We start from the raw sequence: 25,306 nt of genomic DNA on the forward strand, positions 1-25,306 counted from the left end.
AGCATAAACGGCAACTATACACATGGACCTCACCAGATGGAAAACACAGAAATCAAATTGACTACATCTGTGGAAAGAGATGATGGAAAAGCTCAATATCATCAGTCAGAACAAGGCCAGGGGACAACTGTGGAACAGACCATCAATTCCTCATATTCAAGTTCAAGGTGAAACTGAAGAAAATCAGAGCAAGTCCATGAGAGCCAAAATATATGACCTTGAGTATATCCCACCTGAATTTAGAGACCATCTCAGGAATAGATTTGACGCGTTGAACACTAGTGACCGAAGACCAGATGAGTTGTGGAATGACATTAAGGACATCATCCATGAAGAAAGCAAGAGGTCGTTGAAAAGACAGGAAAGAAAGAAAAGACCAAGAAAAATGTCAGAAGAGACTCTGAAACTTGCTCTCAAACGTCGAGCAGCTAAAGCAAAAGGAAGACTTGATGAAGTAAAAGAACTCAACAGAAGATTTCAAAGGGCCTCTTGAGAAGATAAAGTAAAGTATTATAATGACACGTGCAGAGAGCTGGAGATGGAAAACCAAAAGGGAAGAACACGCTTGGCATTTCTCAAGCTGAAAGAACTGAAGAAAAAAGCCAAGCCTCGAGTTGCAGTAGTGAAGGATTCCATGGGGAAAATATTAAACAACACAGGAAGCATCAAAAGAAGATGGAAGGAATACACAGAGTCATTATACCAAAAAGAATTAGTCGATATTCAACCATTTCAAGAGGTGGCATGTGATCAGGAACCGATGGTACTGAAGGAAGAAGTCCAAGCTGCTCTGAAGGCATTGGTGAAAAACAAGGCTCCAGGAATTGATGGAATATCAATTGAGATGTTTCAACAAACAGATGCAGCGCTGGAGGTGCTCACAAATCCATGCCAAGAAATATGGAAGACAGCTTCCTGGCCAACTGACTGGAAGAGATCCATATTTATGCCTATTCCCAAGAAAGGTGATCCAACTGAATATGGAAATTATAGAACAATATCATTAATATCACACACAAGCAAAATTTTGCTGAAGATCATTCAAAAACGGCTTCAGCAGTTTATCAACAGGGAGCTGCCAGAAATTTAGGCTGGTTTCAGAAGAGGACATGGAACCAGGGATATCATTGCTGATGTCAGATGGATCCTGGCTGAAAGCAGAGAATACCAGAAGGATGTTTACCTGTGTTTTATTGACTATGCAAAGGCATTCGACTGTGTGGATCATAACAAACTATGGATAATACTGCGAAGAATGGGAATTCGAGAACACTTAACTGTGCTCATGAGGAACCTTTACATGGATCAAGAGGCAGTTGTTCGGACAGAACAAGGGGATACTGATTGGTTTAAAGTCAGGAAAGGTGTGCGTCAGGGTGGTATTCTTTCACCATACCTATTTAATCTGTACGCTGAACAAATAATGCGAGAAGCTGGACTATATGAGGAAGAATGGGGCATCAGGATTGGAAGAAGACTCATTAACAACCTGCGTTATGCAGATGACACAACCTTGCTTGCTGAAAGTGAAGAGGACTTGAAGCACTTACTAATGAAGATCAAAGATCACAGCCTTCAGTATGGATTACACCTCAATATAAAGAAAACAAAAATCCTCATAACTGGACCAATGAGCAACATCATGATAAACAGAGAAAAGATTGAAGTTGTCAAGGGTTTCATTTTACTTGGATCCACAATCAACAGCCATGGAAGCAGTAGTCAAGAAATCAAAAGACGCATTGCATTGGGCAAATCTGCTGCAAAGGACCTCTTCAAACTGTTGAAGAGCAAGGATGTCACCCTGAAGACTAAGGTGCGCCTGACCCAAGCCATGGTATTTTCAATCACATCATATGCATGTGAAAGCTGGACAATGAATAAGGAAGACCAAAGAAGAGTTGATGCCTTTGAATTGTGGTGTTGGCGAAGAATATTGAATATACCACGGACTGCCAAAAGGACGAACAAATCTGTCTTGGAAGAAGTGTGGCCAGAATGCTCCTTAGAAGCAAGGATGGTGGGACTGTGTCTTGCATACTTTGGACAAGTCAGGAGGGATCACTCCCTGGAGAAGGATATAATGCTTGGCAGAGTACAGAGTCAATGGAAAAGAGGAAGACCCTCAACAAGGTGGATTGACACAGTGGCTGCAACAATGAGCTCAAGCATAACCATGATTGTAAGGATGGCGCAGGACCAGGCAGTGTTTCATTCTATTGTGCATAGGGTCGCTATGAGTTGGAACCTACTCGACGGCACCTAACAGCAACAACAACATATTTATATATATAAATGTCAAATATACAAATATATAATACATTTTACATGAGATACGTGGCTCTCTGAAGTCAAGCAGCGTGGCAGGTGTTTTGTTATAATTTTCAATACTTGGAATCTTTTTTGAAGATTAGGCCAAGAAAGACAAACTTTCCCTACCTTCTTTATGGAAATATACACAATTTTTACTTGTCCTCCACTGAGAAGGGCTTGTCTGTTTTCTAAATAACATTTGGATTGCTTTTTCCTTAAAACTAGTCTTCTACCTTCAATTGGTCGTTCTCATTCTTTGGTTTCTACCTAATTAGAAGGGGAAAAGATGCTTTCATATAGCTTTGCCTTGCACTAAGCCTGACCCAAACAGTAGGCTGAGGAGAGTAATATGCAGGAAAGGAAAGAACACAGATTTTGTAGCCTTACAATTGACTAACTTCTATGAGCCTTCATTTCCTGGTATATTTGTTTTTAGTCACTGCCCGGCTTCAGTTACTTGTATCTTCTTTACTATTAGTAAAGTCTCTTTATCACTCTAAGTCCCTGAACAAAACAGTTTAAATTCCAATAAGCACTTAGAACAAATTATTAATCCAGGGCAAATAAATGACTCCTTTGCATTCAGAGAACTTCTCAACAGTAGAGTAAGAATTATTGCACTCCTAGAGCCTTTGAGTCAGATGAGTAGAACATCCCTGGATTATAAAGTTTTAAAAAAAGGGGGGAACTAGGTACAAAGAAGAGTGAGTCATAAGAGGGAAAAGTGCAAATTTAAATTGTACTTTAGTAGTTTTATCTGATGAATATATTTGCAGTGAACTGACACTGCTAAAGGGGATTATGTAATAGAACCAGGGAGAAATGTTCTAAGACCTTACCAATTACATGACTAAGACAAATCTATATACTCAATAGGCTAATTAACTCCTGATTGATAGTTACGGAAGGGCCATTAGAAATGTCAAGTGTTTTTATCTGTGCAACTAGAGAATCTTAAAACAAACAAAAAACTTCAGGGGTTAGACTTGATGACCTTTGTTAAAACTTGCCATTTTGAAATTCAATGAGCAATATCACAGAATTCCTTGGTTTATCAAGAACGGTGGTTCTTTCTTTCACAAATGCAAAAGTCTAATGTTTTTCTATGCTTCAATTCAAAAACAAAAACACAAAACGGATTATTTTCAGTTTTAAAACTACTTACTTAATGTATTATCTTTTATATAAAAAGTACTCTGTAAAGAAAAAAGAATGAGTGATTAAGTACGAACTCTCAAGAAATGTATCATCTAGCAATGGAAAGAAGATAAAGACATATAAAGATTAAATCCTAAAAAGAAATTGATAAGGGTAGTTACCAAAAAAAACAACAAACCCGTTGCCGTCAAGTTGATTCAGACTCATAGCGACCCTATAGGGAAGAGCAGAACTACTCCATAGAGTTCCCAAGGAGCAGCTCGTGGATCTGTACTGCAGACCTTTTGGTTAGCAGCCACAGCACTTAACAACTACACCACCAGGGTTTCCTGAGGGTAGTCAAAAAAAAAAAAAAAATTTTTTTTTTGAGGGTAGTTAGAAGGTATAAATTCATATTGAACTTCACAGGCAGGAGGGAGAAAAGTAAGAGATGGGTCTTGACAGATAATTTGACTTTCAAGAAAAAAAAAAAAAAAAGAGAGGGAGGTAAAAGAGAAGAATGGGAAGAAACAAAGATGGAAAAACAAGGTGTGTCTCCAGTGAGGAATATTTCAGGTGAGCAGTGGTAGAGAAGCTTGGAAAGGGAGGTTGTGGTTAAACTATGGAGGGCCGTGAAGTCCAGCAGAAAGGTACATTGAAGGTTTCTGAAGGAGTAAATGACATGATCTATGCACTGTGTAGTGAAAACACACCATAGAATAAAGGATATGCTTGTCAACAGTCAAGAGTGGAGGCAACTGAACTTACATGGTGGCTAAGGCAATTGTGCATGGTGGCTAAGGCAACTGTACAGGCAAGGCACAGGCCTACAAGGCCAGGATAAGTGTAGTAACAATGTGTAAGAATGCGAAAGATGTGCTCTAGGATTGGGAGGGAAGTGGATTCCAGCAATTGACTAGACATGTGGACTAAGGGAAAGAGAAGAACTAAAGACAACTACAAGCCTTCAAGTTAGTAAACTGTAGGACCAAAAAGAAAACTAGGAAAGACAGGATGAAGAGAAATTTAGGGATGATGGTCAAGATGAGAACTTTTTTTTTGAGCCTGTTAATTAGAGTTGCAAGCAAACCATCTAAGTGAGTGATCCATATGCCGCGGAGCAGCCGGTCTGGCCATAGAAGAAGGACAGGTCTAGAGAAGGTAGAATGTTGAGACACTGTAAGCACAAGTTGTAGTTAAAGCTGTGGGTGGACTATTGTATTATTGCTCATTGATATTTGTTCCCCCTTCCTGCCCCATTATACTCAGGTATGGCCACGCAACTTGCCAATAAAATGTGAGAGGAATGATATATGCCACTTCCACTAAAAAGCAATAAGAGCCCGTTGATTCACAACTCTCATTTTTCCTCTGCCATAAGAATTGCTAATGTCCAGATAGTGGCTGCTTCATCAGCCTGGGTCCCTGAGTTAAATTAACATGGAGAAAAGCCACAGCCAGGGGCCTATCCATGGAAAATAATGCTGGTGGCAATTAGTTTTAAATTGCTGAATGGAAACTATGATGGCCAATAAAAAAAACAAAAACCAAACCCACTGCCGTTGAGTCAATTCCGACTCATGGCGACCTTATAGGACAGAGTAGAACTGCCCCATACAGTTTCCAAGGAGTGCCTGGTGGATTTGAACTGCTGACCTCTTGGTTAGAAGCCGTAGCACTTAACCACTACACCACCAGGGTTTCCTGATACCCAATAGAAACTGCATATTAACGCCACCTCATCCAGAGGCTCCCAGGGCATGCACTCTGCCTACCATACCTTAGCTATGCCTCTGACATTGCTGATATGTAGCATAAGAACAAAAACAGATATTGTAAAATCCACTAGTATTTGGAGGTATCTGTTACTGCAGCATAACCTAGCCTAAACTGACTGATACACCAAAAGAATAAATGCAGTTCACCCAAAAAGAAAAAGCAAAGAAAGATCAGAGGATGACCTGCACAAGACATAATCAGACAATTCTGAATTGGTCATTTCATTTCATAGGAAAAAAAAAAAAAAAAGCCAACTGTGTTACATTTATCAATTTCCTTTGAGGATAAATTTCTTAATTTTTGTCATAATTTTTTTATTGTGGTAAAATATATAACAAAATTTGCCATTTTAACTATTCTTATGTGTACAATTCAGTCACATTAATTACATTCACAATGTTGTGCACCCATCGCTACTATCTATTTTCAAAACTTTTTCACTTCCCCAAATAGAAACCTGTATCCATAAAGCAATAACTCCCTCTTCACCCCTTGCCACAGTCCCTAATAACCTCTCATCTACACTCTGTCTTTATGAATTTGCCTATCTTACATATTACATGGAGTCATATAATATTTGTCTTTTTGTGTCTGGCCTATTTTGCTTAACATAATATTTTCAAGTTTCATCCATGTCATACCATGTATCAGAACTTCATTTCTCGTTATGGCTCAACAATATTCCATCAAACCTGGTGGCGTAGTGGTTAACTGCTATGGTTGCTAACCAAGAGGTCAGCAGTCTGAATCCACCAGGTGTTCCTTGGAAACTCTATGGGCAGTTCTACTCTATCCTATACGGTTGCTATGAGTCGGAATCGACTCGACGGCAGTGGGTTTTTTTTTTTTTTTATATGTATATACACAGACATATACGTAAATTGTATTTTGTTATCCATTCCTCTGTTGATGGACACTTGGGTTGTTCAGCCTCTTGGCTATTGTAAATAATGGTGCACTGTCATTACTTTTACTGCATAAAATACTTGCATAAAAATTGCTAGATCAGACAAAATTATTCTGGTCATCTTTGGAAATGGCTATGAAATATTCTATAATGAATAGTAACTGCCCTCAATACATATACCAACAATTTTGACTGACATGGTACTTTTTTTCTGTAAAATTTTCTGAGTGTAAATTCGCCAACCTAACACTCCTCATGAGATTATAAGAACTAAAATCATGCCCTGGTGTTAGGGAGTGTCTTCTTGCCTAGAGACACGTGAACTAGGCTGACTGTGAGCAATCAGTGGCTTATCCTGGACCTGCTGATCACCACCCAGCATGCAGACTGAGGGAAGGAATGACCACAAACTCCCAAGGCCATAAGGTTAGTGAACAGGAGTTTACCCTGTAGGTAATTTAGACATGTGTGTTGCCCCCGAGACAACAAATAAACCCTATATAATATATGATTTAGGAATTTTAGAGGACTTGCCTTCCAAAATTCCCTTTGTAACAAGTAGGCTTGCAATTAAAATTTGTTTTTTTGTTTGTTTTTTGAATGAGTATCTTGTTCCTCATATTTCAGAGAATCCCAGGGGAACCCCCAAATCAATTTTCTGATTCAAGTCCATAGCACTTCTTGCCCTTTTCACTATTGTTATCTTAGGGTTTTCATTTACCAAATCAACACATACATAACATTTTTCAAAGTGACCATTTGTTTTTCCCCATGTAAAAAAAAAAAAATGATTAGGTAAAATTACTGAAATGTGATTTAAGGCGTCTATATACTTCACACATGAATAAATCCACAAATCACAAAACCTTCTTAGGCATTCAGCAGAAGGGGTACAATGTTTGATTCTTAAATACATGAAATTTGATTTGAGAGTTACTGCCTTCTTCTGTCCCTAAGTATTTACTGTTCTGGAAAACTAGCTCGGAGACTCATCTTGTTTTCAGAGTTATAAGGAAGTAAGCAGTAATAAAAGGGATAAGTAATCATTTTAAGAAAGCACAAATTTGTCAGCCTAGCTGCCTCTGGTTTACATTTCAATACAAGTGTGATGAGGATCTATGATATGGGTAGAGCTATTTCTCATAGCTGACCTTGTAGAAATTCCAGTCCAGGGATAGAATTCCACTTGAAACTTCTGCTGAGTGTGGTTGAATGCTTAGTCTCTCTGAACCCATATGATTTTTTTTTTCTAGGTATAGGTCCTCATGGGTTAGAAAAGCAATGTCCTTTCTGGTGCCTGTTACTTCTTTCCTTTTGACTTGAGGGTATTTATACTAGTTTTACAGACTCTACCACCCCTTCCACCCCTCTGGAATTTTCTCCTGCTCCAGCTGGGAAGATGTAGCTCTGAACACCATTTCAACCACTAGGGAAATTCTGACATCTCTACTGGCAGCCTGTTTATTTTATGTAGGTTATCACCATTGCCCAATTCATTTGGGAGTCTTCTGTAAACCAAGTTAACCAAGTTATCAACTCTACCCACCATGCACATATATACATGTATCCTTAAAGTCATAGAGATTTTTGCATTGTAAAGAGGAGACAAGGTAATTCAAATAACCATTATTGATAAAAAATATATGGAAGTAGAAAAGTTTAGGGGGAACCAAAAATGTTTATTCTAACCCTTACAACAAACTTGCCTCTCTGTCTGCCCTACCTACAACTTCTTTGCAAAAGACAGACATCTTTACTTCCCTATGGCAAGTGTGGCTTTTGGGGTCCCAATTTGTGCCCCAATTCCTGGGAGCAGAAATGGATGCTCACATGCCTCATCACCTCTCATTTCCCAACAGCCTTAAAATTAAAAGCAGTGAGCTTTCAATTAATAAGACATAAAAGCTTGGGGAGTATAAAATGGTACAGCTGCTGTGGAAAACAGTTTGGCAGTTCTTAAAAAGTTAAACACAGAAATCCCAAAAGACCCAGAAATTCCATTCGTAGGTATATACCTTCCCCCTCCCCCAAAAAACAAAAACTAAAAGCAGCAACTCAAACAGATAAACACCAGTGTTCACTGTAGCATTATTTGCAATACCTTATGTCCATCAACAAATGAACTGATAAACAAGATGTGGTATATACATATAAACCAAGAAAAAACCCAAACCCATTGCCACTGAGTTGACTTCAACTCATAGCAACCCTATAGAGCAAAGTGGAACTGTCCCATAGGATTTTCAAGGAGCAGCTGGTGGAAACCTTTTGATTAGCAGTTGAGCTCTTAACCACAAGTATTATCCAGCTATAATAAGAAATGAAGTTCTGATACACGCTATGACATGGGTGAACCTGGAAAACATTATCTAAGTGAAATAAGCCAGAAACGAAAGGACAAATATTGTTTGATATCACTTATATGAAATATCTGGAATAGGTAAATCCACTGAGACAAAAGAAGGCTAGTGGTTACCAGGGGATGGGGAGAGGGAGGGATGGAGAGTTTTAAAAATCAGTATCAGAATACACTAAAAAAAAAAAAAGGAATGGAGAAAGAAAGAGATGAACCCTTGTCCTGTAAAGTTTTACAACATCTACATTAATAAACTGGGATAATGAATTTCTTACTCTGGATACCAAAGAAGTGAACAAAGCCAAGTAGTTTTTGCTTTTTCCCTTTAATATGGAGTGGTACAAACACAGAAGAACCAGAGAGTTAGAGGGGAGAGAGATCATTCAGTCATTCAACAGACATTTTACTCAACACTGACACCATAGCTGACCAGGTGGCAGGGTACAAAGACGACAACTCTCAGAGTACACAGTATTCTTAGGGAAGGGGACATGTATAGATCTACCCATAATACAATGTGATATGGGGCCTGGGTAAAGGATGTAATATGTTCTATAAAAATTCAGAGAGAGCACCATGACCTCCGTCAAAATGACAAGGGAGCAAACATCACCTTGGACCCTTGGAGGAGCATATACATAGCCAATGGATACTGCCATGTGCAATAAAACCATCCAATTAAACAACTATTTGTTCACCATGTAGCATTCTACATTTTCATCAGTCATGGCCAGAAGATTCTCATCTGGCTAAGGTTTTCCCACTGGTGACAGTATGAATGCTTCCTCACCATTGCCATTTGTACCGACAGGAAAACAACTGGCACGTACTAGAGCTTGTGATGGAAGGTGATTTATTAAAGTTACATCCGTGAATCACACAGGGCTTCCTTTTGGCTAAACTTTGTGGAACAGTAGTTTATACTTTAAAATGCCAGCTTCAGAAACTCCACTGGCTTGGTTGTTTAGCAGGAGCTGTCCCAAAGGGCCATTCAGAAGCTATTATTTCACTGGGAAGACTCTGTTAAAAAGAATAATTGGTATCAATAACACTTACCTGTGTATGCAGAGGAAAGGTTACCCAGCCATAAGAAGCCAAGAGTCACACAGCCACCACTTAAAACAATGTAATGTTTTCAGTTTATGAGAATAACGACTGTCAGTAATAATGTCCTTATTGCAGCCTTCTGGATTCATTTGGCATACTTTGCTGTGTATTCACAGTTAAATCTGCCATGTAGCTATAAGCTAAGGTGCTGCATAAAAGATACAAACAATACACACTTGAAAGGTTTACTTCCCCAAAACGGTATCAGGGACATGGCCCCCAATGCTTTATGACTACCGCGTTGCTCTAAAACAGCCACAGGGCTCTTTCAAAATGCAAAATCTGCAAAGTAACTGGTAATTACCATCATCTCTTAAGGGTATTAGAAAAATGAGGGGAAACAATTACCATCACACAGAAAGATGGATCAAGCGTGAATCGATGTGACAGGCACATAAGTAAATAGACGTGAGGTTAGACAAGGGAGGGAACCCCCAACCAACAATGACGATGACAACAACAACAAAGATCATCGCTTAACCTGTTTTGTCAGAGCTGGTATTGATGGTATTGGTAGTGATGGAGGTGAAGGTAGTCTTTGCGCTGTCCTTGGCAGTTACAGATTTCTGCTTAGTTTTCATGGCTTCCAGTGCTTTGAGCTTCTTGGCATGTTTCGTGCCTTTGTAGTGGGCCGCAGCCTGGCTCTACAAAGGAGAACAAAATGAACCATGCAATCAGGCTCATTTCTAAACTGGCATTCTCTGTATTACTGCAAATACAGACTCCCTTTCAATAACAGGTACCATACAAGCTAGTTCTGGCCGTGGCCAGACAGTGGGGTTCTATTTAGAATGATGCTAGAAAGCAATGGGAATCAAGTTCTGAAGCCTTGGGGCAGAAGAAAGAAATATTCTATTGCATCTCTTAAGAGCAATGTTGCTGAACGCTAACACATCAACAACATTTTCTTTGTGGAGTGGAATAAAAAAAAAAAAAGAAAAAGAAAGAAGCATTTACACCTCTGTTGCCTTTGTTCTACCACAGAAGATGCTAGGCTCCCAAAGGTTAACAAGGGAACTAGAAAAGAGTAGCTCTCGCCTTCTTGGCTTGGGATATGTCTTTTCTCTTTCTTCAGCGTGTCTTAATACAGTCCCCAACAGGTGACTACAAGGAAGGGCTCACATATAACAAGGGAACCCTGGAGACTGAGATTGAAGCTTGAGAGTTCAAATAAATGTGCTGCCTAAGTCCAAATGGAGTGCACAGAATCTTGGCAATTTTATGTCCCTTCTATTTCCTTGCTTCCTACAGAGCATAGCCTGAGAAATTCAAGGCAGTGTCATTTTCAACATGTGGATGTTTCATGCTCTGGTCCATTGTATTATGACTACCTAACAGAGCCAATACAATTCATTTTCCTGTTCGGAGGTGTTTCTTTTTGTTTAACAGTGATATACATTTTCTGAATGCTATTTTTCTGGTACCAGAGATACTGTAATCGAAATAGAAAATTATCTTTAAAGAAATACATATCTATTAATGCATATTTATTTGGGAGAAAAAGCCTTTGTGTGGTGTGGAGAAGCAAGGAGACTCATAAATCAATAGGTTTTCCTATTCAAAAAGTTAAAAAAAATACTACCTCAGAAAGAAGAAATATCAGTGCACGACTCTCGTTAGACTATCCATCGCTTCCCATTGCTTATTTAAACTAAGTTTTCCATTTTGCAGAACAATAATTATCATATTGTTCTCTTTGTCACAACATCCACAGGGCAGGGAGGTAGGATGTTGCAGGATAATATAGTTTAATAAATAGATACATAGAAAATTCACACCTTCATTTGCATCATTCTGACAAGATATCGTTAAAGGCCAGGTACCCTTATTGAAAGAACACTGGACAAGGAAATTATACATTAGAAACAGTTTGAACAGAGAGCACACTCATGCATCAGTTACAAGCTTTCAACAACACAAAACATCAAAAGACATAGTGTGAGCCAAATTATGAAGTTAAGACATGCTGTAGTTAATTGAAGACCCAGTGATAGATTGGATTGGCTTGATTCTACATGGAGAATGCCACTTTGATAGACACAGTTGTGTCCCTTTTTTCCCCGGTCTCTTTTTTAATAAATCAAGTCCTTTGACCTTGTCTTCTGAGAGCAATATGCTATATTCAATGAAATCACAATATAGTTGGTCATCTTTTCATGGCAGGTGGCATACTTTTCCTTAAAACAAAGTCCCCTTCCCTCTGGCAGTACCTCTATCCCTAGTGATAGGACAGACGGCTTTATATATAATATATATATTCAAAGATAAGGTTTAGATTAACAGTGCTTTTTCCACTTATGCCTCCAAAACATACCTTTTTAAGATTCCTAACAAATCTTATCTACTTCTTAGTGGTATTTCAAACCAGACAACACCTTGTTTTACCACAATCATAGGGACCAGGTGAATGTCACTATTTTTGAAATTAAGACACTTACTCTATAAGAACCCAGCAAGTTACCGAAACAAAACACACGCTCCCTACACATATAGCTAAGCCAATGCTCTCCAATAAGTGAAATGCCTCAGGGTGTTATGGGTAGATGGGGGGGGCAAAATGACTAAAAGTTGGTGAGCTCCCAACTGAGATGCCTGATATCTTTTTTTAAAAAAAAGGACAAAACAAAAAATGGGTGCATACCCATGTTTTTTCATTGAATAATAGTCCCAAAGCACCTTGATAACGATTATTTGAACTAAATAATGGTAACTAAACCTTGTAAAAAAAAAAAAAAAAAAATTTTTTTTTTTTTGTTTTTGAAACCTACCTCCAAAATGAAAAAAATGCAAATAATATAAGGGTCCAAAGTACCATGGAGAGACCAAGACAAGTAGAATGTTGGCGAAATGACAGAGTAGAGTGAATGGTGATGAAAGCAGAGGAAATCAATGTGATTGTATCTGTGTAAGGAATGTGCGTTGGGGTGGGGTAGGGGTATATGTGGAAAATCTGGGTGTTTAAAATTTTCTGTATTGTCAAATTTTATTTAATGTTTCTAGAATTTACTGGGCTGCTTTCAGGTTATCCAAAGAGTTTCTAGCACTAATTTTTCTAGGTTTTATTTATTTATTTTTTTTATGCATAAGCCAGAGCGGGGGGAGGGAGGCGGGAATTAGTTGCCATTGAGTCAATTCCTACATGTGGCAACCCCATGTGTGTCAGGGTTGAACTGTGGTTTTCAATGGCTGATCTTTTAAAAGTAGATCACTAGGGCTTTCTTCTGAGGTACTTCTAAGTGGACTCAAACCTCCACCCTTTTGGTTAGAAGACAAACATGTTAAGTATTTGTACCAAGCAGGGGCTCCAGTCAATGCGTATTGACCTGATAACTCTAGGTCCATCTTGATACAGGAGAGCAGGACTTTTATCAAGAAAACAAGAAAGAAAGGAAAACTCAGCCAGCTCCCCTTAGTCCTTTAAGCCACTTCACTGGACTGGACAGATCTTACAGACACCTTTAATCTTTCTGTCAGTGTAGACAAAGCCACAGTAAGTAAGGATCCTGGTGGGAGAGTTTTTTAAAAAACAGCAGTTGGCCAGTGATGTCTCCCTGAGCCTCATCTACTTCTCCTTGGGCAGAGAGACAGCAGGATGTAAGCCAGCACCATACTCCCTACCCATCCCTCCCCAGCCCCCCACAGGTTGTTTCCCAACATATATTAGCCAGTCTTTGGGCCAGGTAATTCCCAGAAACCTGGGAACCATCAGATACAACCAAATCGTTCTTTTTCACAGGAATGATTTCAACATTAAATACGTAAGCAGGCTACTTTATTACAGTACGCTTTAGAATTCCATATTTGAAAACTAAGACAGAATCAGGTGATCATAATACACACAGAAGTCAGCAGAAAAATAAAAAGTGGGCTTTTCATAATTCATATTTATATATATAATAGGTGGGATATTAGGACATTGTGTAATAAAAATCACTACAACAGACCTTGAAATAGCAGATGACACCAAGAAATTTAACAAGTGTCACCCCAGGGGCAAGTGCTGACATTAAAGATATGCACACACATTCCTATAAAATAGAATGATGTTGTTTTAAATGTTATCACCACATCCTAGCCATCAATATCCAGCCGATCTTCAAATTCTACCTATACTATTTCAAAAAGCCTTCCAGTTTAAATGCAATGGAAGCTCCTAACCATGAAAAAAATAATTATTACCTGGTTAACATTTGGGAAGGAGGAGGGTCATCCTTTGAAATACACACAGGCACACACATTTACCCTCCTTTAAGTAAGAAGCTTTACAAAGCACTATTATCCCGTGAAAACCCAACACTCAGGTATCATTTGCTCCATTAGCACAGATACCTTGTACAATTTTACTCCACATTTTACATAAAAGGCCTTAATCTGCTTTTACAAACTAGGAACATTATTGCAAACACGTATATCTGGTTACAACAACCAATGAATTTTCATGAACACGTGAGACTCAAAACCAACAGGTGGTCTTGAATTATTTTGTGATTTCATGTACTTTCATCACATAGTATGTTTTTATTAATATAAAATTAACATTATCAGATTAAAATGTAACATCAGAAAAAGAAAAAAAAATAATGGTTATTAAAGAAGTCATCATTCTCCTTAGGGAGAGGAAAGAAAATACTTAAGCCAGGGGAGTTCTTTTTTTTAAAAATAAAATTTTCTAATTTCTTTTATTTTACCTTAGATCATTGTTTTGAAGGTGAAGAGAAATAAACTGATAAAATATGTTATAAAAAACTAAATCCAACCCATTGCCTACCGTCAAGTCGATTCTGACTCAGACCACCCTAAATTCTAAAAGGCTTATTTCAGATTTATATTCTGAGAACTACTGCAAGATAATTCCAGGAAAAAAAGTTAAAAATTGTTTATTCATCTTTGTACAATTGCTTTATGCTACATACACCCACTCAAGCTTAATATTGAGGCAGTGTGCACAGGGCCAGCCATATGGGCTAGTACCAGGGTACATTCTAATCGGTCAGTGTCCCTGCCAAATGGTTTGTTAAATAAAATATTTCTAATATCACTTTTGCATACACCAGTGGAAGATGTCCAAGTCGTTTCTCTTTCTTAATTCCTTTATGATGAACTCAGTTACATTTACCATTCCTTTGAAGCAATGGTTCCCAACCTTCTCTCCCCTCCCCGCCCCCGCCCCACAAACCAGCAGTAGTTGTAGTAGTGGCAGCTGGGAACTTGTTGGAAACGCAAATTTTCAACCTTCCCCTCAGACCTACTGAATCAGAAACTCAGCAGTCCTTGTTTGAACAAGCCCTCCAGGTGATTCGGACGTACACTGAAGTTTCAGAACCATTGACCTTAAGGCTTAGTGTGATTTGTCCCAAAATGGTTCCTTTTTGCATATGTACCCAAAGTCCAGGATTTTAAAAATTAATATATATTTACATATGTCTATATCATCCTTGAGCAATGTCTATTACCCAGGAAAAATCATCAAAAATTTCTTTCCTTAAAAACAAGGCATACACCAGGGCTTCAAACTGGTTTCTTCCTTTCAAACACCTACTGAGAATTTGTATTTCCACCCTAGATACACTGAATCAGAATCTACATTTGAACAGGAACCCCAGGTGATTCTCATGTATGATAAATTTTGAGAGCCACTGCTCTACTAGTGGTTCTCCGAATTGGTCCCTAATCAGCAGCATTAGCATTGCCCAGGAACTTGTTAGAAACTCGAAGGTTCAGAGCCCCGTATATAACTCAGATAGATGCATATGTAATCTGGGACCATCTGTCCAAGAGGGATGAACCAAAATAGCAAATCAACCTTGGAAGTCTGCTTACAATTCCAAAAGCCACATAAACATGCTTTCCAAATTCCTGTGATTTTCTCTTTCAAGATTTTACCTTTTCTCTTCAAGCTAATAATTGGTGCAGCCTGATCTCTGACCCCATTACTTTTACCTGGATATTTAATGGTCTGCTGTGATCCAATTTGAGTGGCCTGGGGGAACCCCTAGCTCTAGAAAAAATTAGCAAAGGTGAAGCCCAGTGTCACAACTATTAAAACTTCACTATACCAAATAAGTATTTAACCCACTGTTTTATTTTCATTAATCTGATTTGGAGTTAGCCATGTCTAGGTTCTTTCTTTACTTAGGTCAAGTTCTTTACTGAGAGAAATCCCTAGCCAGCAGGCAAACAAAAACCATTCTGGTAAACTAAGAGAGGGCGCTCTCTGTATTACCTTTAACAAAATATTTGAAGAAGAAACTTAAAGACAGAATAGGTCTTTGTTATGAATTTTTCTCCTTACTGTAAATACGTGTATCTTTCAAATTCTCTTAAGTAATGGGGAAAAAGACACAATATATATTTATTCCTTAATTACATGTCCCATATAAAACTAAAAAAAAAACTATTGCCATCGAGTTGATTCCAACTCATAGCAACCCCTATAAGATATTTAATAATGTATTTTATCTCATGATTGTATAGTTAACAGGGAAGTAAATGCCTATACTATAAATGAAAATTAAAACTCACTTGCATTAAGTCCAAAAGTGAACCATATGATTCAATTAAGAGTGTGCTGGTGGCACAGTGGTTAAAGCACTCGACTGCTAGCCGAAAGGTTGACAGTTCAAACCCACCAGCTGCTCTGTGGGAGAAAGATGTGACAGTCTCCTTCCATAAAGATTTACAGCCTTGGAAACCCTATGGGGTTGCTATGAGTCAGAACAACTTGATGGCAGTGGGCTTCCTGAACTCCGGTGAGTGATATTTTACTTTAAAAGTGTTCCTGTCTTCTGTACCCTTCAATACAGAAACTAACCATAACAGCCACAGGAATAAAGAGAAAGAAAGAAAGAAAAAGATCATACCACAAGAGCACAGTGATTTTTATATACCACCACTCTTCACTGGGAGAAAAAAAAATCCAAATAAACAAAGTAAAAGAGACATGTCACAATTTCTCAGATACATTAGCTAAGTCTAACTTCTATTTTATAATGAAGGAAAACACTTTGTCATGAAGTACTTTTCTGGTTGTAAAAAAATAATGCAGATAGACTCACTTATCTTTTCAAAGCTTCTTAACTCCGCTAACAGCTTCATCTTACCTAAACATTAAGTATTTAATGTTTTCAAGTATCTGATGTGACCCAATAGAGTAGACAGAACTCCAATGAGTGAGAGAATCTCATTTGAGAATTTTTGCCTGGTTTCTGCTGTGAAGGAAACCACTACGGTTGTCCTTTCTGGAATTCAAACAGCTGCCTCAATGAACTCCAGTGGTGGAGTCCCGACTGGGGACACCTCATGACAGTGGGCTTGAAAAATTGCCTCATACTGTCTAATATAGATAAAAGTAACTCTTGACTCCAGCTAAATCTTTTTGGGAGCTTTTTTGCAATCCAGAGACCTCAAATGAATTCTAACTCTAGTGATACAATCACAAAAATCTCAGGCTTGTACGGAACTGAGTGAATTCAGAGAAATCGTCTAACTGAACAGTTGTCTAATGACTCCCATTGCACAAAATCCCTTCACAAGTACCACAGCTTAACACTGTGCTCAGTGCGTGTGTGTGATTGCCACATACCACTTGAAAAACGCCTGCAGGGATTTAGAGATGTTGAATCTAAGAAACATATGTCCAAAGGTCAAGCTGTCATAGGATTTGGTGTCAGCAGAGAAAAACTTCTTTACTTCCTGGCGTGACAGGCATACTTCCTCTAAGTAACTCTGGCTTCCTCCCAGGGTCCTACCAGTCACCAAGTCTGCTTTCTAACAATTGCTTGCAGTTTAGATAAGCAAAATAATTATTTTTGTCAGTTGCCATCGAGTAGATTCCAACTTACGGCGACCCCGTGTGTTACAGAGTAGAACTGCTCCATAGGGTTTGATGATGCAGTTGTTAAGGGCTACAGCTACTAACCAAAAGGTTGGCGGTTCAAATCCACCAGCAGCTCCTTGGAAACCCTATGGGGCAGTTCTAATCTGTCCTGTAGGGTCGCTATGAGTTGGAATCAACTCGACAGCAACTTTTTTTTGGTTGATCTTAAAGGAAGTAGATCTCCAGGACTATCTTCTGTGGTACCTCAGGGTGGGTTTAAACTGCCAACCTTAGGTTAGCAGTTGATCACAAATTGTTCATGCCACCTAGGAATCTTAAACAAAATGATATGATAGTCTTACCTTTTAGTCTCTTAAGGAAAATATCACAAGAAGAAATCATTTCTAAGCCTTTGTATGAGTAGTTCCTACTGCCTGGAGCTCCTTGACTTGCCTAGCAAATGGATTTTCATCACGTCACTTCCCCTTTGTAGTTTCTGGGAAGCCTGCATTACAGTAGTTACACAGTGCACAAGAAGGGTTAAATGTTTGTGTCCCCTAATAGCCTGAATCCTCAACAGAGAGATGCTGGCCTGATCTTACTTATCCTTCTGTCCCCACCATCTATACATACCTAAATAGGCACCTATTAAATGCATGTTGAATTAATTTCATATTTTGATTTTAAAATGGAAATATGCATATGGTGTCTCGATGGATTTTTGCATGTGAACAGGGTTCAACTTAATTTTCTGCCATTCTTTGGCACTTTGCCTTATCTGTTGAACACACTTTGGGGAATTTTTATGGCACTTAACACTGGAAAAACATCTGGCACAAACACAAACTATTATTTTTTCTTTGGGACGAAGCTTATCATCAACCACAGATTGTGTTATTTATGGGAGCTGTCTTCGCATGGGATGTAGCAAAGGAATAATATGGAGAGTGTTTTACCTTTTTAAAATTTTAATGAATAACTAACAGGCTTTTTTTTTTTTTTAATCTGGGAAATCCCAGGAACAATTCCAGTGATAACTCTGCATTTTAAGAGTTATCTAAAAGTCCAAATTCTTTTAAATACGCATATAGAACTTTTCAGTACTCAAGGAATGCTACTTCTCTGTTAATATATTTGTTTTTAACTTTCAAAATGGAATGTTTTATGTTTTAAAACAATGAAAAGAAATCGATCATTTCAACATTAACCTATTTCCATCCTATAAATCCACAAAATTATATATTCTTTGTATTTGCTGAAGAAGATCAGGGAAGGGCTTCCCTCTATAGTTTTGCACCATTCCTCATGTCTAGCTAATAACTCTGAGAATTGTTCTGGTTGTCCCTTTAATGAACTTGTCCTGAAGATCCACTGGGTCCCCAGAATTATGGTTTGTATTTGTGCCAGTCATTTTGTTGGTATTAAACACCATAACAATTTTCTGAATTACTTTGTGTATATGGCAAAAAGACAGAGAGTGAAACCACAAACGACCTCAAGAACCTGGACCCTAAAAGGTAAAGTCTAGCTGTGGTCAAGTCCTCATTCACAGTTCATTCATTCAAGTTCACTCATATACAAAGGATTCACCAAGCAGTTACCATGGGCCAGACACTATTCACCGGAGATAGAATGGAGAACAAGTCAGATTCAGAAATTAAGCTACATTTACCAATCTTCTATGTAAAAAAACACCATAAGCAAAGTAAAAAGTTTTGAAAAACTACAAGAAATATTTGCAACTCCTACTGCAAAGAGGAGTTACATAAAGAATACCTAGGAAGCCAGGAGGAAAAGACACCAGCAATAAGAGAAATTGGCAAAGCCTTTACTCAGTCCAATGAGATAAATTATCTAAAGTACCTAAGGCCTCTTGGGACAGAGTTGTTGTTGTTAGCTGCCATCAAGTTGGCCTCTGACTTATGATAACCCCATGCACAACGGAACAGAGTGCTGCCTGGTACTGCTCCATCCATATGTTCTGCTGTGGGGACTGTAACTGCATGATCCACAGGATTTTCACTGACTGAGTTTTGGAAGGAGATCACCAGACCCTTCATCCTACTCGTATTAGTTGGGAAGCTCCACTGATACCTGTTCAACATCACAGCAACACACAAGCCTCCACTGACAGACACATAATTGCTGGTTGTACATGAGGTGCACTGGCCAGGAATTGAACTCATCTCTTGCATGAAAGGGGAGAATTCTATCATTGAACCAACAATGCCTCTGTCATAGAATGTTGTTGTTGTTGTTAGGTGCCACTGAGTCAGTTCCAACTCATAGCAAATGTCCTTCTCCAGGGACTGATCCCTCCTGACAACTTGTCCAAAGTATGTGAGATGTAGTCTTGCCATTTTGGCTTCTATGGAACATTCTGGTTGTATTTCTTCCAAAACAGATTTGTTCGTTCTTCTGTTCGTTCTTCTGGCAGTCCACGGTATAGTCAATATTCTTTTCCAACACCACAGTTCAAAGGTCTTCCTTATTCAAAGGTTTTCTTCGGTCCTTTTCATTCATTGTCCAGCTTTCACATGCATGGGAGGTGACTGAAAACACCGTGGCTTGGGTCAGGCGCACCTTAGTCTTTAAGGTGACATCTTTGCTTTTCAATGTTTTAAAGGGGTCTTTTGTAGCAGATTTGTCCAATGCAACGCGTCTTTTTATTTCTTGACTGCTGCTTCCATGGATGTTGATTGTGGATCCAAGTAAAATAAAATCTTTGACCACTTCAGCCTTTTCCCCATTTATCATGAAGTTGCTTATTGGCCCAGTTGTGGGGATTTTTGTTTTCTTTATGTAGAGGTATAATCCATACTGAAGGCTGTAGTCTCTGATCTTCATCTGTAAGTGTTTCACGTCCTCTTCACTTTCAGCAAGTAAGGTTGTCATCTGCTTAACTCAGGTAGTTGCTGAGTCTTCCTCCAATCCTGATGCCCCATTCTTCTTCATATAGTCCAGCTTCTTGGATTATTTGCTCAGCACACAGACTGAATATGTATGGTGAAAGGATACAAACCTAATGCATGCCTTTCCTGACTTGGCATAGAATAGGAACTCAATAATAAGAATAAATGCCCCCAGTTTTGGCCAAAATAAAGAAAAACTAGGGTTCACCTATATAAATCAATTTGAAGCCTGGGTTGGAGCACTGTAAACAGATGAACCTGTGAAGAAACTATACTTCTGTGGGTTTAGGGAAAAAAAGGGCAAGAAAATGTGTTTAAACAAAAGAAGCTCAGGTGACCTGATCCACCTCAGGATACCCCTGTGGCCAGAGAGTTCTGAAGCAAGACATTTTTTGGGTAGAATCTGGGAAACTCTACCAACTTTTCAAATAATGGTTTCTTTCCAGTCTTTGGAAAATATTTGGGCAGCAGCAAAAAGCACTTTTTCTTTACTGCTCTATGACCAAAAAAAAAAAAAAAAAAACCAAAGCTGCAGAAAAAACAGCATGAGCTGGGTTGAGATGTTACGTGTGAAGAGCCTTTGAGACATGTAAGTAAAATATGGGCTCTGCAATTAGCTACATGGTTCTGGAGCGTGGGGGTAAAGTCTAGCTGTAGCTAAATTGGGGAGTTGTCATCAACAGATGGTAACTGAAGCTACTAGTAAATGCCATTTGAAAGGCAAATAAGGATTTTCTCCTGTTCAACCATTGAGACACAATCCTTAATCAGCTGCAACAGTTGAATGAACGCACTAAGAATCCATCTGATGGTGCATGGTATAATATATTTTCAAATTCTTCATTGAGCTAGACTGCATCACATTTTTTTTTTTTTTTAGCTTTTAAAAATGTCTCTTAGAGTACTTAAAACCTTCAGGTTGCTCTTTTCATCCTCACCTTAAAGTAAGTTTACTAGAAAGGCAACATTTCTCTCTGAAATATGAAATATCACATCTCAACATTTGGTGTCTAGAGGCTAAAGTAATGGAGTAAAAGTTATATCATGAGAACAAAAACACGGGATTGATAAAGTCTGACTATAGAAGGCTACAATAAATGAGGTGTCCTCCAGACCTGGCAGTGAGGTTGCTTTGAGTTAAAATTGAAGCGGATGGAGTTAGCGATTTGTAGGAACCTTATTTTTGGTTTGGTTTAGAAGGCTGGATGGGAGGACTAATCCAGGGTTGAGGAAGTAAGAGAGCTGTGTTTAATGAGTATTATTATCATGTCTGAAGTAGGACTGTACTAGCTGAATAGACTCCATCTTGGCATCTAGAAAGAGGAAACTTAGATTATCTTCACATCAGATTCTTTCTCTCCCCCTTAGAAATACAGGAGAAAAACACAAAACAAAAAAACCTAAACATACTTTTGAACATGTCGTCTGTGTTAATTACAATCAAAGAAAAAGGGTCTCTCCTATAAATCACATTCTTTGAAATTTTATAAATGTAACATGTAAAGGTATGAGCAATTAGAAAATTTAAGCACTCTTTGGAGCCCTGGTGGTACAGTGGTTAAGAGATATGGTTGCTAACCAAAAAGTCGGCAGTTTGAATCCATCAGCCACTCCTTGGAAACTCTATGGGGCAGCTCTACTCCATCCTATAGGGTCGCTAGAGCCAGAATTGACTCTAGCAATGGGTTTTTGGCTTCTGCATGTAAAAAACAAACAAAAAGCTGCAATTCAGTGAGTCCATTAAAACTACAATTCTAGTCTATATTTTTTTGTATTTTCAAACGTTAATTTTCAATTTTTAAACATACCTTTATTTCAATGCTCTTGGCAAAAGGGATCAAAACAGGAACTGCATTCGCCATGTTTTTCCAACAGTACATGTGACCAGCAGTGACAAAAGTCAAAAGCGTTTTTCTTAAATAATATTAAAATTTTGACTTGGAAAATACTAAAAAAAAATTTATAGAGCATCTGACTGTGTAATTCTCTGAATCTCTAAATTGTCTGAACTTTCTAGGGTCAAAGTAAGTTGGTAAAATTAATGAACATCGACATATTCATGAAAAGTTGGGACATTTTAGATCCAGCTTGAACACAGGAGTTGTCTAAGTGACGCTTGTTAATATCACTGCTTCCAGTGCCTAAACCAGCAAGTGATTTTCCCTCTTTGGGCATATATTAACAATTTACTTTTTGCAGACAAGTGCACAAATATGATTAGCTTTTGCAAATTGCTCTTTATTCTGTTACTGGTAAGTAATTTTTATTTTATTACAGTGTAAACAGATGCTATTTTCCACTACATATTCAGCAGTAATGAGCTAATTTAATGTGTTAAAACAACAAAAGAACTTCAGGAATGATTCAGTGATTCAAGCTGCAGAGAGACCTAGAGTAAAATCAGGCATGAAGTTGGCAAAATTATTGCAAATTTTGGTTTTTCAACGAGGGATTATGGAGCTCCGTTTCCTTTAAGTTATTTATTGAACATTGTGTTTATTTCTGTAGGCATCGTCCTGTAAGCAAACTTCCAAGCAGAACAGGTCCACAGCTTCTCCTGATCATGGCTCTCCCATTGTCTGGAACTCCCAGTATTAGTCTTTGTCATTCTTTGGGTGAAAGACTAGATTTATTTATTTTTCTTTTCATTTAAATGTCTATGTAGTCAACAAACTTTCATGCCCAGAAGCATCCTCATATATAAACAGCATCCCAATATATAGACTTCACTGGAAGACGTGAAGGAAGAAAAGGAGAAGCAGGAAATGTAGCCACAGAGAAAGGAAAATAACATACAGAATCTGGAATCATGGAAGCCCTGAAAGAGAAAAGCTCCAAGAAGGGAATGGCTATGCTGATTGACTGCTGCTGCTATGTCAGTTAAAAGGAGAGCATAGAAATATCCACTGGATTTTGCAACATGTATATTGTTGGTGACTCTGATACAGGGCCTTAAAATTTAACAATCCATTAATTGAAAGAATGGATTTTAGAGCAATCTGGAATAAATGAAAGAATATATGATATTCTTCTGGGCAATATGCCTTAGGTCTTAGGTCCTCAGTGCTGCTGTAACACAAATATCACAAGTGGGTGGATTTTGAGAACAGAAATTTATATTTCCTCCTAGTTTTGGAGACTGTAAGTCCAAATCAGGGTCTCAGCATGTAAATTCCTTCCTTGTAGGTAGTCCCAGGTACTTCTTTGCTTCTTGACACCTTGTTTCCTTGGCTTGTAGATGATCCTCACATGGCATTTATCTCCCCCTTCCTTCTGTCCCCCCACTCCCACGTGTGTTGTGTGTGTCTAATCTCTTTTCATAACTCAGAAGTGATTAGATTTAGAACCTACCCTACTTGGTATGATCTAATTAACATAACAAAGAAAACCCTGCTTCCAAACAGGATTACAGCCACAGGTATAAAGGTTAAGATACCCACACATAGCTTGAGGGAACACAATTTCATCCATAAAACAAATGCTGGATTGTCCCATCCTGATGTTATGGGCATAGTGATGTTCTTAAAATTTCTTGCAGAAAAAATAATCAGTCTTCCTTTTTTTAACAGTTGATGACATACAGAATAAAGAATAGCTGCTCTGCTACACCTTGGGGGTGGAGGAACACAAGAAACAATGCCTACCTTCCTGGTCCTCCTCTCCACATATGCTAGCTGATCCCTCTTCAGATGGTTACTGAGGACTCCCTGTGGGACCCTTACGGCTCAAGGGGAAGGGATGGAAAAAACCACCCGACGAGGTGCTCTGAGGTCCCTTTCAGTTAAAACATTACATGTGTCTGTCATCATACATTAAAAAAGAAGAGGGAGCAAGGCAGTGTTTTGGAAATATTTAATTTTTTTCCTTCTTGAACATTTTAATATGTGTTAAAGTTACCCGCAAAGAAATGCTCAAATTTATTTTCTCTTTTATTTCTTGGTTGGAATATGAACAGGTTTTTTAAAAATCTTTTCCTTTCTTTCATTTTTTTTTAGGAATACTGGCTTGACTATCATCACACTTAATTTCAACTGCCACTCCCTCATTTTTCTCTATACTTATAATTCATTGCAAGTTTTCATGTCAGATTTTTCTAGGCCCTCAAGAAAATAAGAAACAAAGTCACGTAAACTCCCCCAAATGTATCTTCCTTCTTGTGGCTACAGGAGGTTCTTGATTGTCATGAAATGCATAGACTTTGTGGTCACAAGATCTGAGTTCCAATCCCAGTTTCACCACTTGCTGACACTGGGCAAATTATATAACCTTTTAAAATCTCAAGCCTCCCATTGGCACAGTGGAAATAATAATCCATACTTATTCTTGCATTAACTCTTGTATCAACTGTTATTAGAATCTGTAGCCCATTGTCCATTGCTGTTGAGTCGATTCCGACTCGTGGCAATCCTACAGGACAGAGTAGAACTTCCCCCTAGGGCTTTCAAGGAGCAGCTGGTAGATTCGAACTGCTGACCATTTGGTTATCAGCCACACTGTTAACTACTGCACCACCAGGGCTTCATTAGAATCTATAAAAAAAAAAAAAAAGTACCAAACAATGTGCTAGATACTGGATTATGATGGTGAAGGAAACAGACTCATTTCCTGTCCTTCCGGAGCCTGGCATCACAAGAATGACAGGAGGCAATAAATTTAAAAATGTTACCTTCTCAATATATGATAGTAATAGCCATTATTGCCCAGGATGCTATTGTTATTATGACGCATAGATGAAGCTTGATGCAAGTTATGAGACCTCTAGTGGATTTCTAGATTCCAAAGAAAAAATCAACGAGTGAAAAAGAGCAATTTCCTTTCAGACCAAGTGCGTTTCTCCCACTCTCAATTTGATACCAACCCAACTAAAAAATATTCGTATGCACATACACATAAACTATATAAAACTGCCAGCATCTGACCAGTTTTGATCTATAAAAACAGAAATTTTATATGCTTATCCTAATATTTCAGTGGTGGGG

At 38.3% G+C, this 25,306-nt stretch overlaps 1 protein-coding gene across 1 annotated transcript in view; it reads right to left on the minus strand.

Annotated features, from left to right (window-relative positions):
• ZNF385D (zinc finger protein 385D) overlaps positions 1 to 25,306 on the minus strand; it is a gene marked incomplete at its 5' end in the record, with an annotated part of 268,425 nt that overhangs the window by 93,032 nt on the left and 150,087 nt on the right. Inside the window, one exon of the mRNA XM_010595557.2 lies at positions 10,081 to 10,243. Coding sequence (XP_010593859.2) covers positions 10,081 to 10,243 — 163 coding nt within the window. The remainder of the gene's footprint in view (positions 1 to 10,080; positions 10,244 to 25,306) is intronic.

Source organism: Loxodonta africana, chromosome 27, assembly GCF_030014295.1.
Source record: "Loxodonta africana isolate mLoxAfr1 chromosome 27, mLoxAfr1.hap2, whole genome shotgun sequence".
Classification (NCBI taxonomy): domain Eukaryota; kingdom Metazoa; phylum Chordata; class Mammalia; order Proboscidea; family Elephantidae; genus Loxodonta; species Loxodonta africana.